Source organism: Pygoscelis adeliae, unplaced genomic scaffold (assembly GCF_000699105.1).
Source record: "Pygoscelis adeliae isolate BGI_AS28 unplaced genomic scaffold, ASM69910v1 Scaffold57, whole genome shotgun sequence".
NCBI lineage: Eukaryota > Metazoa > Chordata > Aves > Sphenisciformes > Spheniscidae > Pygoscelis > Pygoscelis adeliae.
In genome coordinates, this window is record NW_008825615.1 from 9,212,433 (window position 1) to 9,227,757 (window position 15,325).

The 15,325-nt window shown below is 36.3% G+C and overlaps 1 protein-coding gene across 2 annotated transcripts in view; it reads right to left on the bottom strand.

The window, feature by feature from the left end:
- Positions 1 to 15,325, bottom strand: part of BAI3 (brain-specific angiogenesis inhibitor 3) — a 481,908-nt gene that overhangs the window by 5,167 nt on the left and 461,416 nt on the right. For both annotated transcript variants that reach the window (XM_009333162.1, XM_009333161.1), the window contains one exon: positions 5,015 to 5,050. In XM_009333162.1, coding sequence (XP_009331437.1) covers positions 5,015 to 5,050 — 36 coding nt within the window. The remainder of the gene's footprint in view (positions 1 to 5,014; positions 5,051 to 15,325) is intronic.

A 15,325-nucleotide genomic window follows, 5' to 3' on the forward strand; every position in this document is an offset into this window, starting at 1 on the left:
TAACCCACAAAGTATTTGTGGGGGTTTAATCTGTTTTCTGTATTAAATGGGCACTGTGAAAAACACAGCTTTATCAATCTTAGAAATACGTAGGTTTTATCAATACAGGGCTGGGTATCTTGACCAATATATACTAGGATGATTGTAGTAGCATCAGGACCTGAAAAGGATAGAAAAAGGAGCTTCCCATGCTGCTCTTTGAAAGCACACCTTCTTTAGGTGCAGCTGGGGATTTGCCCATTAATGCCGCATCTCCTCCAGAAGCACCCGAGTTAGCCACCAGGCTACAGACACACACCTTCTTGTCTTTCCTGCAGGCTCCATAACTCTTGTGCCTCACACGCTAAAGGGGGTCAGACTGAACTGACACCACTTCTGCATTTCTACCCCCACTCACAAGTAACATTGGGTGTATGTTTTGAAAAGACTAAGCCTTACTCTGATGAGCATCTACCCTCAGAAGAGGGTTCAGAGTGTTGATGGCTATCAGCAAGATGGGAAGGACTTCAAACATAACTCTGTACCCAGCTCCCTTTTTTAGTTATGACAGGGTTTTAGCTGAACTCTGTCTAGCTCAAGCACAAATATTCTCATGAAGATTTGTGGTCAATCTTATGAATAACAGTAGCAGTAGTAGTAATAATAATAATAATAATAATAATAATAATAATAATGCCATTCAATTTGCCTTGGAGGTATCTATATTGTCGCAGGTAAAAATGCTCTCTCTCAAATATTGCATGACACAGCTAAGTGAAAAGAACAGATGGGGGATGCCTTCCTAGCCCTATAATGGAAACATGCTGTGTTTTCAAGATGTTATAGGTATGATCAGTTGCCAAACTTAGGAACGGGAAAGGATTTTTCACTGCAGGCATATTTTTTTTCACCTTTGTCTTCGAGACATGTCTTCAGGTTAGTAAGAGAATAATTTTAAACTTTTGTGTGAGTTTGTAATGTTGTTATAATGAATAGCTATTACAGATAAAATTCTGAAAGAATGCAGCTCCAGTAATTAATGATCAATTTAGCATTATTGCTGGTGAAAGTCTGCTGCTCTGTAGAAAGAAAAGAAGACATTCTGGTATTCACATTTGTCCTGTGTATCCTTGCTGTCTCTCATGCGTGGAGCAGGAAAAGAGCCAGAGATTACTTGAATCCTGGGGAGCAGGGTAATAAGGCACTTTTCTGAATTATTTGGCATAAATATTATAACCAGAGTAGATCTAATGAATGCCTCATAAAAAGGGGAGAGTGGGGTGGATGGCTGGGGAAATCCAGGAGTCAGACCCTCTCACAGAATTTAAAGGTAATTGTGATCTTGAATCCTAAAGTGAATGTCAATAATACTGTTTGACTCTCCTGTATGTTTTTGTAAGTGTCAGCGCACACCTGTTATAAAGTCCTTCTGGGAATTTCTACAGCATCTGTATTTTTGTTCAACATAATTAGAATGAATTTTATTTGATCTGACAGCTAAGTATTAGTGCTGAGCCTTCATGAAAAAGCTACCTGTCCAGCTTTAGGGAAAAACAGAACATAATGACTGGGGTTGGAGAGCACTTTGCTGGGGTTACCGCAGCCAGGAGCAAGAAGGATCCGAAATGCCCAGACCAATGAATTTTGGTCATGTTTTGGATACCAGACTGCATGAATGAGTCTAAACTAATCCTTGGTAATAGCAAAAAAAGAGCTGTAAGGCTGTTGCATGTTGACTGTTCATTTTAGCAAACTTCAAAGTTCAACTAGATTAGTCAGTGTTTTGCAAAATCTAATAGTGGACAGTATATTATGTAGCAGAAATACTTTCTGCCTACAGTCTGCCTACAGACTAAACCCAGTATGTCTGTCTTCTTTTTTCTACATAAAGGGATAATTTAAGAATGTAATGGTAAACTATTTAAAAAGGGAAAACAAGATACAGGTGGCCCAGTTCTTAAGAGCCTCCTCTCTAACCAGCTTAAGATCTGTGATAAGGCCTGGCCAGTTTGGATGTCATCTTTTTCTCTCTCCCTTTCCTTCAACTGGAGACATAAGTTTTCTACAACGCTACCCAGCACAGTCACAGGACTTTTATTATTTATAGTCCACTGCAAAGGCCCTTAAAACTACACCTGTATTTCTACATATATTGGAGATAACAGGGACAGAGAGTATTTTATGGTGCTGAGTACAGTCATAGTCTGCCTGTGTTCACACTACATAGCAGCTGGCTTTGAGTTTCATCTGTGACCCTCAGAAAAAAAATTGTTTTTCTTGTGTTTCTTTGTTTTTAGTTCAAATTGTCTATATTAAGGTGAGTGTTGCATCACAGCCTACTAGCACAGTCTTTTTTTTTTTTTTTAAACTATGAAACTGTGACTCTACAGTAGTAAGTTAAACATGTCCAAGACCATTTTCTGGCACCACCTAGCACAGAATGTTCTCCATGAATGTTACTAAATTCTCTTAGTCTCCAAAATAAGAAGTCTACAACCAAATTGCCTATTGTGAATGGTGCCTTGGTTGCATTGGTTCCCTAAAGAGATTTCAGGAACTGTTTGGAGAGACAAGGGTGGTCTGGACTAAAATAGTGAAGATAATTCTAAAAATCCATCCATACAAAAATTGGCATTTTGGCACCCAGGAATATTCTCCCCAAAATGTCTACTTTAGTAAGATAGGCATAGCCTGAGGGTTTGTCTTTTATGGATATAGACAGACATGTATGAGAGGTTGAGGGTGTAGAGACTGCTGAGAGAGTGTTAAGAGGATGGAGGGAGCCAAGCTTGACACAGTCTTGTCCATACTGCGTATTCAGCATTTATTATCCTCTGAACCACATCCATAGCATTTGTTATCCTCAGGACTGTGGAAGGACGTTGTCCTGGCACTGGTCACAGACAAAGCAGAGAAAGTGTTAAACATTTAAGTAGTATGGCCAATCACTCTAGCTCAACCTCACCTCCAGGCTCCATTCTATTTTGCAGTCAAACTGCTCTGAAGTACCAGAATAGCAATGTTTTGGCCACACAACATTATCTCAATTCCCTTCATCAGTATGCCTTGCTGAGTGAAGGAATCTGGGTGGCTGTTTGAACATTTTATGGCTTTTTTATTTTGCTTTACCTCCGACAGACAGCCACGCTAAGTGTAACAACACAGGAAAGCCCACAGGCTTAATCAGAGGAACCATAAAACAGAGAGGTGAGATGGTGTTAATCTGAGACAGTAATTCTAAAACACAGCAGCAACTGGCACAGTATCATTGCCGCTCTCACTTCCTCAGCAGTCACTCCCAATGGCCCCATCATTCCCTTTTTACAAACAAATATCTTTTCCTGCATTATACTTCTAAAAATATTAGGCCATGGAGCAACAACGCTGCAAACAAGACAAGAAAAGCATCTTAAATAGACTATGTGAGTCAAAAGAAAATATGTAATGGGAGGTCTGATTCTTGACAGCAGAATGTGTACAGCATTGTTGGTGTTTATTTGGAGTTGGATTATGCTCTCCTGGGTGGTTAGAAGAATGTTTTACTATCTGTTACCACAGAGAATGTTCTCATTGTGAACACCATGATATTCCTACATTTCAATAAAAAACAGTAAAGTTCAGAATTCTTTATATAATTATAATTATAAAACTTCTGTTCATATTGCTTGCATTTAATTTCAGAATTGCTTGGTCATCAGAATTTTGTCGTTGATTCATGTTTTTCTTCTTCCTTTCTAGGCATTTATCCTAAAGCATATTTAGGATGATCTTTTAATTTTATTTTCCTTAAACTTACTGTGAAATTGTTTGATGCTTTATTTGAGAAGTTACATGACTGCTTAGGGTAGCTATAGTCTCTGGGGGAAAATGACATAAGAGATTAAGGCATGATGTTAAACTACCAAGAAACCACAATCGGACACAGAAGGTCAACATTTCAGCAAAAGCAGGTTACCAAAGCAAACCCTTCTCTCATTGCAAGGCTTCTATGACCACTGCTATAGCTGCATTTTGCTAGTCCTGCCTCTTTCTTTTCTATGGACTAAAATCTGAAATCTGAAAGTACATGTACTGTGCTTACAGGTGAATAATAATAAAAAATGCTTTTGTTCGCACATGCAAACAGAGAGGGTGACTTTTAAAGTTATGGTTGATACATACTGATCACTGGATATTAAAGTTTAGCCCAAGATCTGTAGGTTCCATGCAAATATTAAGATTGTTCAATTTCTCTGGAGACACACATAATGAATTATATCAAACTATTAACATGCATGAACAGACAACCTATGCGAAAACCCCAAATCCATAAATTATTAACATCCCCTTGAAAACTAACTGCTGTATTGCTTCTAGTAGAGAGTAGAGAAAAAACCCTCAAATAAACAAAACTCTAAGAGACTTAATCATACTGACTGAGATAGAACACAATGGTCATTAACTAACACAACCAAACCTTCTTATTCAACAGGGTCTAAGTCTGAAATTGTGGATAATCTTACATGAACTTGATTTATATATATACCATGTGATCCATAAGCTTTGGCAACTGCAGCACTTCATCGTTCCAAATTTGACACATTCATAATCACTATTTGGATGTGAAACTCGTATGCCAGTAAATTAGTATTGAAGAAAGAGAGATAGAACAAATGATTGAGACTCTCTTGAACAAAGCAACCTTCTGCAACAGCGTGGCCCGTCCTACAGAAGGGTCACACTTTTTCAACTGATAGATAGCCAGCAAAACAAACAAACAAAAAAAGAAAAACAGATGAAAATGAAGAGGCAGAGAATTTAAAAACTGAAACCATGATGGTTAATATTGCAATATGACAGTTTGATCTCAGAATATTTTACAAACAAGTTGCACCAAAGTAGTTTTAATGAATTGCTCATCATGTTCTCTACAGTACCAATTGAACAACCCTATGACATCTACTGTGTCAGAAGGCTAAAATCTGCTAAATGAACACTTTACATTTACTTTTAGGAAAATACTTTTAATAATCAGGAATAATTCAATAAAACTTACTTCAAAGTCAAGGTCCGAATAACGTGATTTTCTTCTCTATTAAGCAGTAAAAAAGAAAGAAAAAAGAGGTTGTATTAACAAGGGGACTATTCACCAAATCATACTAATGAGTCTAAATAACATTCTTGTTTTCCTATCAGATATATATTAGGTATTCTGTGAGAGGTTGTAGATTTTATCTTGATAATTTAAGATTAATGCATGACTTTGCGTACAGTTTATTAGACCAGTATCATACTCTTTTCTCTGAAATAAACCAGACTGCGTTTCACTGGGATGCATAATGTGCATATTATTTGCATGCAATTGAACCTGCTGGTGTATAAATTATATCTATTTCTATACTTTCTGTGGTATTTCCAAATTATCATCATATTTAGACTTTTTTACACAGCTATCTATAAGTATCTGTGAGTTAGATTTGTATAGGTATACAGAAATTGATTCTTTCCTACATCAGGCTTACATTGGTACAACTCCGTTGATTTTAATGGAATAACTGATAACAAAATCAAGCCAAAGCCATCTATATTTTCCATAGCTTCAGCTTGTTTGTTTGCAATGACAATCTGGATGGAGAAAGCAATGATTTTGTTTTACACTTATGACAAATTTGATTCAAAGCATCTGATATAAAGCAAGAATGATTTACTAGTGAAGTAGTCGCTTGTATACAATGCAACAGAATATGATTGCTTAGACATATCACAAATAATTTAGCACAGAATTTTTTACAGATTCTAAAAGAAACCAGTTATAAAGTCAAACTATATCAGAAAGAAGCAGAAATATTATAAAGAAGAGATAAAAATATCTTTTTTCTCCTAAGGCTGGAAATTGAGTGGCTTGCAATAGACTAAAGAGATGTAGAAACAGTGGTTGGAACAGCTGAAAAAAAGAGTGCAAAGAACATATGAATGGAAAGAAAAGATACATTCCCTTTCAGGAAAGAGAGTTAAAGGAAGAGAAAAGTACCCCAAGTAAAGAAAAAGGCTTGTTGCTGCAATTTAACCCTATTTTTTGTGGTAGGATAGGGTGGCTTTAAGTCATAGTGAATGAACCTTTTCAAATTGCAACTAATTTCTGCAGTGAGATACAAATGAAACCCATTAAGTCAAGATGAATAATGTTACTAACTTCATTAGACTTTGATTTTATTTGATTTAACAAACATGCAGGTTTTAGTAAGCTGTTTTGTTTTCATGCAACTGAAAGAAATAATTTTACAATTCTTTCAGTTGTAGAATGAAGAAAATGTTTGGTCTCTGAGCCCTTGATAATACCACTTTGTGACATATTGTCTGTTTCTGTAGTAAAATTTTGATGCTCCAATCCACAGTAATATGAAGAAGATCGCTGTAACACTGTCGACACACTCTGATGCCTAAAGAGCTGGGAGGCAGTATAAAAGAACAGTCTGTAATACAATTAAAACAACCAACAAACACAAGCTTTGGAGAAGCTATTTTTAATCAGCAAGGCTTGATTTAACCTAGCACACTTAAAAAAGAGTATTTAAAAATAAATTAAACAATTCCGCAAAAATAAGTGTCATGAAAACATGGAAAACAACAGAGGTCTTGGAGGTAAGAAAAATATGAGGACATTATGCTCAAATTCTTGAAGTAGCTAAGTTCTTACTTCTCACTCATATTAATGGGGCCATGGTACAAGTGTACCTTTGACATAGGCCTTCATCGTTCCACAGTAAATCAGCACCTGAAGAAATCTATGTATTTCTAATGAGGAAGGATCTATTTTTAAGGTGCAATTAGAGCACATCTACCACTGTAAAGGCTCTGTGGTTACAAAAGAAGAAACATGTACAGCAAATAATGAGGTGAAGTTTACAGGCGTAGCTTTGAAAAATGCTTGAAAAAGATATTTTTAAGCTACAGTTCAGTAATAAACCTGATATCATTGAACCATCTGACTGAGAACCCTAAGTGAAAACATGGAAAATTTAGGAAGAAATGCGTTTCTAGAAGAAATGTCTAGTTTGCTAGATACTGTGATTTATAAAATAGGAGCATTTGTATTTTGCCTGAAGTCTGCTTGACCACAGTGAAAATATTCCTGGCATGGCTGGATTATTAGATTTTGCAGCCAGACAACTCTATCACTGTTTACATGGTAAAAAGACATCTCTAACAGACTGCAACATATTTAGCTGTGCTATTGTCAGAAAGAGGTAACTATTGCAATCTTGCTGTTAGATCACACCAGTTATAACCAAACAGATCATAACACAGGTTTATCTCAGTGAGGATTTTTCTAGGTCTTAACAAGTCTATCACAAACACTTTTATTTTAAACTTATATAGTAAAGAACATCTGTTCTGTGCTTGTGCTTCACTTTTTTCCATGGCTGCATACAGTGAAATACAACACAAGTGCTGTCAGAGCCTATTCTCCTAAGACGTAAAAAGTATGTGACTGCCACAGGTCTGAACAGTAGCAGCAAAGTTTCTGAAAGACAAAGGGTGCTGGTTATGAATGTGATCCTGCACCACTGAAAGTCATCTGCAGTATTGTCACTGACACCAGTAGGTACACGATCATGTCCTCCTGGCTACTACATCATTGAAATGACTGCAGTGTTATTTTTTGAGAGCAGGAACGTATTCAGAAGCATGAAGTCATTGGGAATCTTGATTTACGAGGATGGAAGTTTTCCTTCAGTCCCAATTAGAAGTTCTCATTTTACTAAATTCTTCTAGTTTCTGTATGATATACAACAAGCTTAAAACATGCAAATCAACATTTTAATTGTGATTGTATATATACTTGTTTTCTTAAATGATGTTTACTTGTTGTATCTCTTTTGGCTGAGAAAAACGGGTTTTTCCATACATACCTAAACGCTTTCAGAAATCAACCATCTGTCTCATTCTACAATTTAAACTAATGAAAGCCAGCAGCTGAGTGGAGTAAGGGGAAAAAAAAAATCTCTTGCATCGAATGAGCTGCTGAACTGGTCACACCAGTTTGTATGTTTCTTTTCAAAAAAGCTATTCCTTTTACCCACCTGCAAAACAGAATGATTTTAGCCAACAAAAAAGTTAGACTGGAAGCTGGTGTTTTTTTCAAGGATCAGTTGGCGATCTGCTTGAGTATTAATGTTAGTAGAATATAAATAACAAATGACTGTAAAGGATAATATCTATGGTTTGCCTCATTTAGTATTTTGTACTTGACCAGGTTCTGCAGTGATGCTTCAGGAATGATATAGAGAAGGGCAAGTATAAAGTGACATTTCTGCTGCAATACCTTCCCTAGTTCTTCAGTAGTTTAAGAATTTCTTTGGGAGGAGCCTACTCTGTTGAGCTTAATAACACTTTTTTACATTATTCCATTAGTCTAATCAAGTTTTAGAATTATTCCTAATTTTGACATCCAAAATGTGCTGAGGTAGTTAATTCCACAATTTAAATATGCATAATGTGACACAGGAAATAATGTTGTTTATCCCTTTGCCATTTCATTTGATGCTCCTGTTTTTTATGTTATAGGAAATACAAATAATCGTTCCCTATTCACTACTCAGTCATCTGTTCTCCAAGCTGAAAAGCCCTAATGCTGGAGACCTGCAAGGGTAACTAATAAAGGGACTGCCTAAAAAGCTGAAGACACATGCAATTACTTAGCCTCAGGGAGTTAGCTGGGATAATTCTGAAAAAGCTGAGGGATATGGGTAACTAGTGAACTGCAATCCATGCACAATTACAAATGCTACAAAAAAAAGGTCAAGTCTCCATTTAAACGGGCAAGGGTGTGACTAGCCCTTTTTGAACAGCTGCTGTGTGTTGCGTCGGTGCTCTACACTGACAGAAGACAAATTGTGCCAGTGAACTGGGGAAATTTCAGAGAAGAGCTGCAAAAAGTACTTTTAAAGAGTTAATAACACTGGATCAAGAGGAAAGGATAAAAGAGTGATACGGCTTGTTTAAACTTTGGCTCTGGAAGAGGTAAACACAGAAGCTTGTTCAGAAACCTTAGAAGGATATAAACACTGATAAACAAAGCTGGTGTGAGAAAAATCTGAAAAGATGTAATTCAGAAAAAATAGGAAAAAATAAAGGAAATTTCAGAAATGCTGTCAGGAATAAAGAAAGTTTATGTAACTATGAAATAGTCTGCTAAGGGAAGCAGTGGAAGCCTTTCACTCTAGTCTCGAAAGTGAAGTTTGACTATGTATTACAGAAATACACTGTAGAAAATATTCTTGCATTGACAGAAGACGTGACCTGACAAGGTTTTTTCCATCTCTGATTTCTACAGCTCTTTGATCTTAATTGATAAAATCCATTTTACAGCTCCCCCCCCCCCCGGCCCTTCATGCCAGGACCAAAGTGAAACTCTGTGAAAAGAGGTCTGCAGTAGTAATTTATTTTAAATCAATTTTACTTCGTGCTAATCATGTATAGCTTCTCTGTGTAATTCCAGAGCAACTTTAAACTCTGCTCACTGAGGGACAAAAATAGAATACTGAAGAATAATTTCCATATACCAGCATGCACTAATCCGCTGGAAAGAGCTGCTCTCACCAAATGACTAATAAAATCCCTCTCCATCTCTGTAAAACGACAAATGCCTGGTTTTCTCCTTATTCTAGTCTGCATTACTCTACTACCTGATTAATTACATGAGATACTCCTGAAGATATATTGCATTGTGCAAAGTATAATTGAAACCAGAGATACCATATTATAGTGAGGGCTATAACCGTGCTTCCATTAATATAAAGCCGCCTTATCAGCAGTTTATAATTCACTCTGAGATTAGATTTGACATACAAGATCTTAGGCTGGGGACAATTTTTTCCCTGAACAAAATTAAAGGAAAATCTTTTTTGGCCCTCAGAGATATGAAAGTGGAATGGGGATAGACAGTTTTGATTTAAAATGCCTTTTGTGTGTATGTAACTGAAAAAAACCCCTTAGTTTCTGAATAGAAGAATATGTTGGTTATTAGTTCATAACATGAGCTAGACAGAAAGCAGTAAAATTTCATGAAAAAGTGGTTTAATGTGGGAATTATAAGTGTTTAACATATGCTAGCAAATTCAGCACATCAACACACAGCACAAACGTCACTTCAGAGATCTCAGTTTAAAATTGTTCTGGCAAAATATTCTGGTTTGCTGCCACCTTTTTTTTATAGGGTAACCTGCATATGTATTTATTCAGTCAACCAAAATGACTTGCTTTGTGTTTCTGAAGGCTTTGAGGGGAAATGTAGCATTCCTTAAATGGACAAGCAATTGAAAATGTGTTTCTTAAGGATCATATGTAGTTAAAGGTAGCTGCTTATAACATAAAGTCTGAAATATATGCTACACTTCGTAATACTGACTAAAATTTCGGTTCTTTACATCTTCAGTTACTAGAATCAACTCTGCCTGATTCTACCCCCACTCCTGTATGGTAACCTAAAAATAAGCTGCATCAATTTCTGAAGTCAGAGAAATTTCTGAATCTGAGACCTACTCACTCAAGTGAAAGAAAGAGAGGGTTGTTATAGGGCTAGACTTCGTTTCACTGAGAGTCACAAAATTGGCAAGAACTGTCTCCACAGCTTATTGAAGAATGAAATGAGGAATGGGAGGGAAAGAAATCTGAGAAACAGAATGCCTGAAAATAAATGCAATGTGGAAACATGGTGAAGAGGAAATTCCTGTGGTGCTTGTCTCTCTTTTCTCTCTCTCCCTCCCCCCGCCCCCCCCCAATCAAAAATCAAAATGACTTCACACCATTTTGCTTTTGTTGTGCCTGATGCTCTGGTACTTTATTGACAAGATTGACTGTTTTAACTGTGTATTTCTTCTCTCCTTTCCCGTTCTTGCTCCTTTCCCGATGTTTTTATTTCATCCTTCCTAACACTTTCATTTTAAACTTCTTCTCCATTTCTGCCATCTTTCTTTTCCTTTTTTTTCAGCATGTCTGTCTTTCTTTTCTCTCTTCTTTATCTATACCTTTACTTTTAGTTTGCACTTCACTATCTTTAATAGATCCCTTTATTTTCTCAGCTGTTACAGTTTTTTCTTCCTATAGTCCCACATCAGTGATTTGGCCAAGGAACTCTGGAGTTGACTTTCTTTGAATGTATTAAGAGCTTTCATGAATGAATACCTGGTAGGATTATTTTGGTCACACAATCAACTTTCCATCTAAGGGCTTTATGTCTTTCTTCACATAAAAATCTCATAACAGAAACTGAGACAGAAAAATAAAGAAGGAAGATATGAGACTGGAAAGAGAATTCCAGTCCTTCACATGACAAACAGTTTGGGAAGTCCTTTTCTTCCTGTTCTTATAAAGCAGATGCTCTTTTTTCCCTTTAATGAATGTTTCTATTGCCTGTCTTTGCATGCCCTTCCTTTTATAATTGTTAAAAGTCTTTGCCTCTTTCAGCTCTTTTCCATTTCTGCTCATACTACACTAACCATAGTTCCCTTGAAAGAACCCATCATTCTTTCACAAAGGTAACGATGCAAGTCTCCTCGCATAGTCAGGCAGGAGGTATCTACTCCCTCTTGCATTTATTTTACACAATAAAAAGAAAAGAATTATCCTGGAGATATGTTGCACAGATCAGCTTCTTCCTCTTCATTTAAACCTCCTAACCCTTCCTTGCATCTAAGTGGCTGAGAATGCACTACTTCACTTCAAAGTAATTTCATTTTAATGAGCACACCACTCTGAGTGTGCATTTTCAAAACAAAAACCATTCCAAAAGAATGTATCAAGAGTGCTTTCTTCATTAAAATCAAAACACTTTGAACTGAAGGAGCATACTCCATGCCACTTTGATACCAAGGTAGCAAAGCCAGTTTTAATCCATGCATATAAGGAATGTGCAGGAGATTAGCCAGATGTTCAATTACTCCTCCTAAGAAACTCTGTGATGTACTAATATGCCTGCCTGTGCCTATGATCGCATGAGTACTGTTGAGTACATACCAAATAAAACAAAAAATCACTGACTTGCACATTGGGAATCTGCAGATCCTTAAGTTTATACTTATTTGGGCAATACTTGTATGTAAATATTATGGCATCTGCAGACTATCTTTTGAAAGCTGAAATTCTTCCATATATAATAAAGCATTTGGTTGTTCCTAACTGCACATTTTCTTGAGAAAAAATATGTAGATGTAAAAACTAGAAGAAAGTTTGTGACACACTGTGGGATTCATCTGACTAAATTTAGGACATCGGCATTTTTGATGTTTACTACTTATTCTGGCTTCCTCTATGGTACATGAAGAGAGACACTTGCATGAGGGCATGTGATTTACTTTGTCCTGGAGTAGATGTCTAAAAGTGGCCTAAAAATACCTATTTCTTTCCATTGACTCTAAAGGGAAGCCCAATGTGAAAAGCTCTTTTTCCATATCAGAAGGGGAATGCCTACATTTAGATATCTAATGGTAGGGGTGATGGATCTTTCCTGCAAAGTTAAAAGTCAAGACATACATACTTGTGCTGATACTATAGTTGTGTTCCAAAACATCCAGCTCCAATGATCATAATGAATACAAAGTCTAAATAAAAGAGAACACCAAAAAGACCTGACATTTCAGCCTTCACTTTTAATAGCTTTGGGTTTTTTTGCCATTTATCTCTATATACACTTTTATTTATTTAAATAGACACATATTGTTCTAAGGGCTGTTCATCTCTTGGAATGTGCAAAATACAAAAAAATAATTGATTTCATGAACTTAGGAAGGCAAAGATGTTACTCAAAAGCTAAATTTTCCAAACGTATTGAATTCTTTGAATGATAATGCATATATTTCTGAAAAATGATTCCTTGAAACACAATACTCTAGTGTTTCACTAGTAAGATGGAAATTAAATTTAAAAGAAATAATTTTGGTTTACAATGTGAAAAAACTTAGGGTTTATACTTTCCAAAGTGTCCTCTAATTTTGCTGGTTCAGTTTTATGGCCACAAAGACTAGCATCTACCATAAAATGAGTGGACAAATAAGAACTATTGTATGTACATCAATATATTGTATTTTACTGGGTGTCCAGTGGCAAACAGTTATTCCTGCAGTATTTCTGTGGCTAGAGGTGTTTGTGGGTTCATAATTACACTTCTGAAATCAGAAGTTGGGTTGGATCTTGGCTGAAAATACGTCACATGACATCTTAAGGCCTTCTGTTAAGATGATAAATTCTCTAACCGCTGCATAAGCTATTCCCATTATTATGTTCTTAATAATTACTGACCTTAAATTAAAAAAAAAAAAAAAAAGGAAGAATTGTATTAACAAGGTCACAACTGCCTAAGTGCATTTTACTTACATGGTAGGTAATGTATATTACATGATAAAAATAATAGTAGTATGCTAATTCCAGAGAAAGCACCTGGAAACATAAAGTGGAAAACAGAGGAGGAATCCAACTCCCTGTGTTATGCAGAAGACAGAAAAGGAGGCCTCCACCACCTGTCTTGGGACACCTCTGTTTCTTCAGAGAAATGAAAGGGGAACTGCCCCTATAGGACAGAAATCCACGTACTTTTATGTTGGACTTCAGGTGGGACAGCAGTATGAGCTGATAGGAGAGGGAAGCTTCCTACTGCTCAGGATCTTCTCCTTTGGAGATGGTCTAGTCATGCTCTGCTTGGAAAAACGCGGGCAGAATGATCTTGAATGTCCTGCTGCAGGTTTTGCTGCTCCATAGCGTCTGACAAAGCCTTGTCTTTTGAAAGGTCTTGAAATCTTCTATAATTATATTGTACCAGACATCAAAAATATTTTGAAAAAAATCCCTTGCCCTTCCTTCTTTATTTTGTTTATGGCAGCAATAAAAGTTAATCCAGCTGGTCAGTTCTAGCCATAGCATTTTGGGGCTTTACCTCAACCCTTGCTTCTTACACATTTACATAAAAACAAAATCGCCTTCTTTATCTGGCTGGATCTGTTTATCTGGATCTGCTTGAGACTCTGATTTTCTTCTATGTTCTTATCTTCAGTTTTTGCAGCACATCCTTATCAAAAGATGAAGTAATGCTCTATAATCAGGTAGTGTTGAGAACCACAAAGGCAGATACAAAAGCCAAAACAGTTCCTTATGTTTCTGATCTGCTCTAATATCTGTTTTTTTCCTAATACATCAAATTATGCTGGGTTCGGTTAGGTTTAATAACAAAACTGTTTACAGCTTTCTGGACCAAAATACAGCTTTCTAAACCTAATATGTTTACCAAGTTAGAAGAGACTAAATATTTGCTACCATATTTCATTATATTTTACATTTTCTACTACATGCTTAGTAGTCTCTTCTGAGCACAAAAATGATATACAGAACGGTGATTCAGATTTGGTGTCTATATCCCATCTTAGAGGTAAGCTTAAAATATGATACAAATACAGTTAAAAAAAATAACTCTAAAGGAGCAGTACATTATACTCGTAGATTTTCAGGCACATTTTCCAAAGTGGCTTCAGAAATTGGAATTCTGTGTAAGATGAAGTAATTATTGTCCCAATTTTTACAAATTAACTAAGGTCTCCTTTTTTTAGGTCTCCTAGATGGCCTTTATCACCAATGGAAAGAAAGAGGCATCACCAGAGAGTAATTTAGACCTCAGGTAGAGTGGATGGTATGGTGGCAGATATGTCTATCTTATCAAGGAATTATGAACCTTACCTAGATATCTCACCCATGTGTCTAATCTTAACTGGGCTGGATTTGAGTCTCTGTATCTGACAAAAAGTATCTGAAAGATGGTATTGTAGATAGGTAGGAGAGGATGCTACCGGAAGGTGACCTTAGCTATCCTGCTTCTGGGGTTACATTAAAGTGGAGAAGAACTCCTGTGCACCACCTAAGATCTATTAACTAATATACCTGAGCTGAGGGCAGTAACTTCTTCAATGATGCAAACTTGCTTTGGAAGAGCCTGTCTGTCTGAGCACTGAGCGGGCAAGCACTTACACTATCTTTTAGAAATAATTTTGAAAATTTATCCCAAGATTATACATATTCACTTTAACAACAAACAAAAAGTGGATACTATTTGGTTACTTGCAAAGCCCCACACTTCATTTTTCAATTAATTTTTTCAGTTATGTCTTGTAAAAACTTATGCCGGTACACACACAATATAAACGGCATGGAAAATATTTCACTTTCAAAACTTGTAAAGGCATCTCTTGAAAAGAAACTAAGTTCTGATCTTCTGCCCAAACTCTCCAGTCAATCCACACATAAAACTTTAACCCCATTTAAAAAGAAATATCCATAAGTATCCCCTATTTATGAAGTATTGGCTACAGTTCTGTGTCTAACA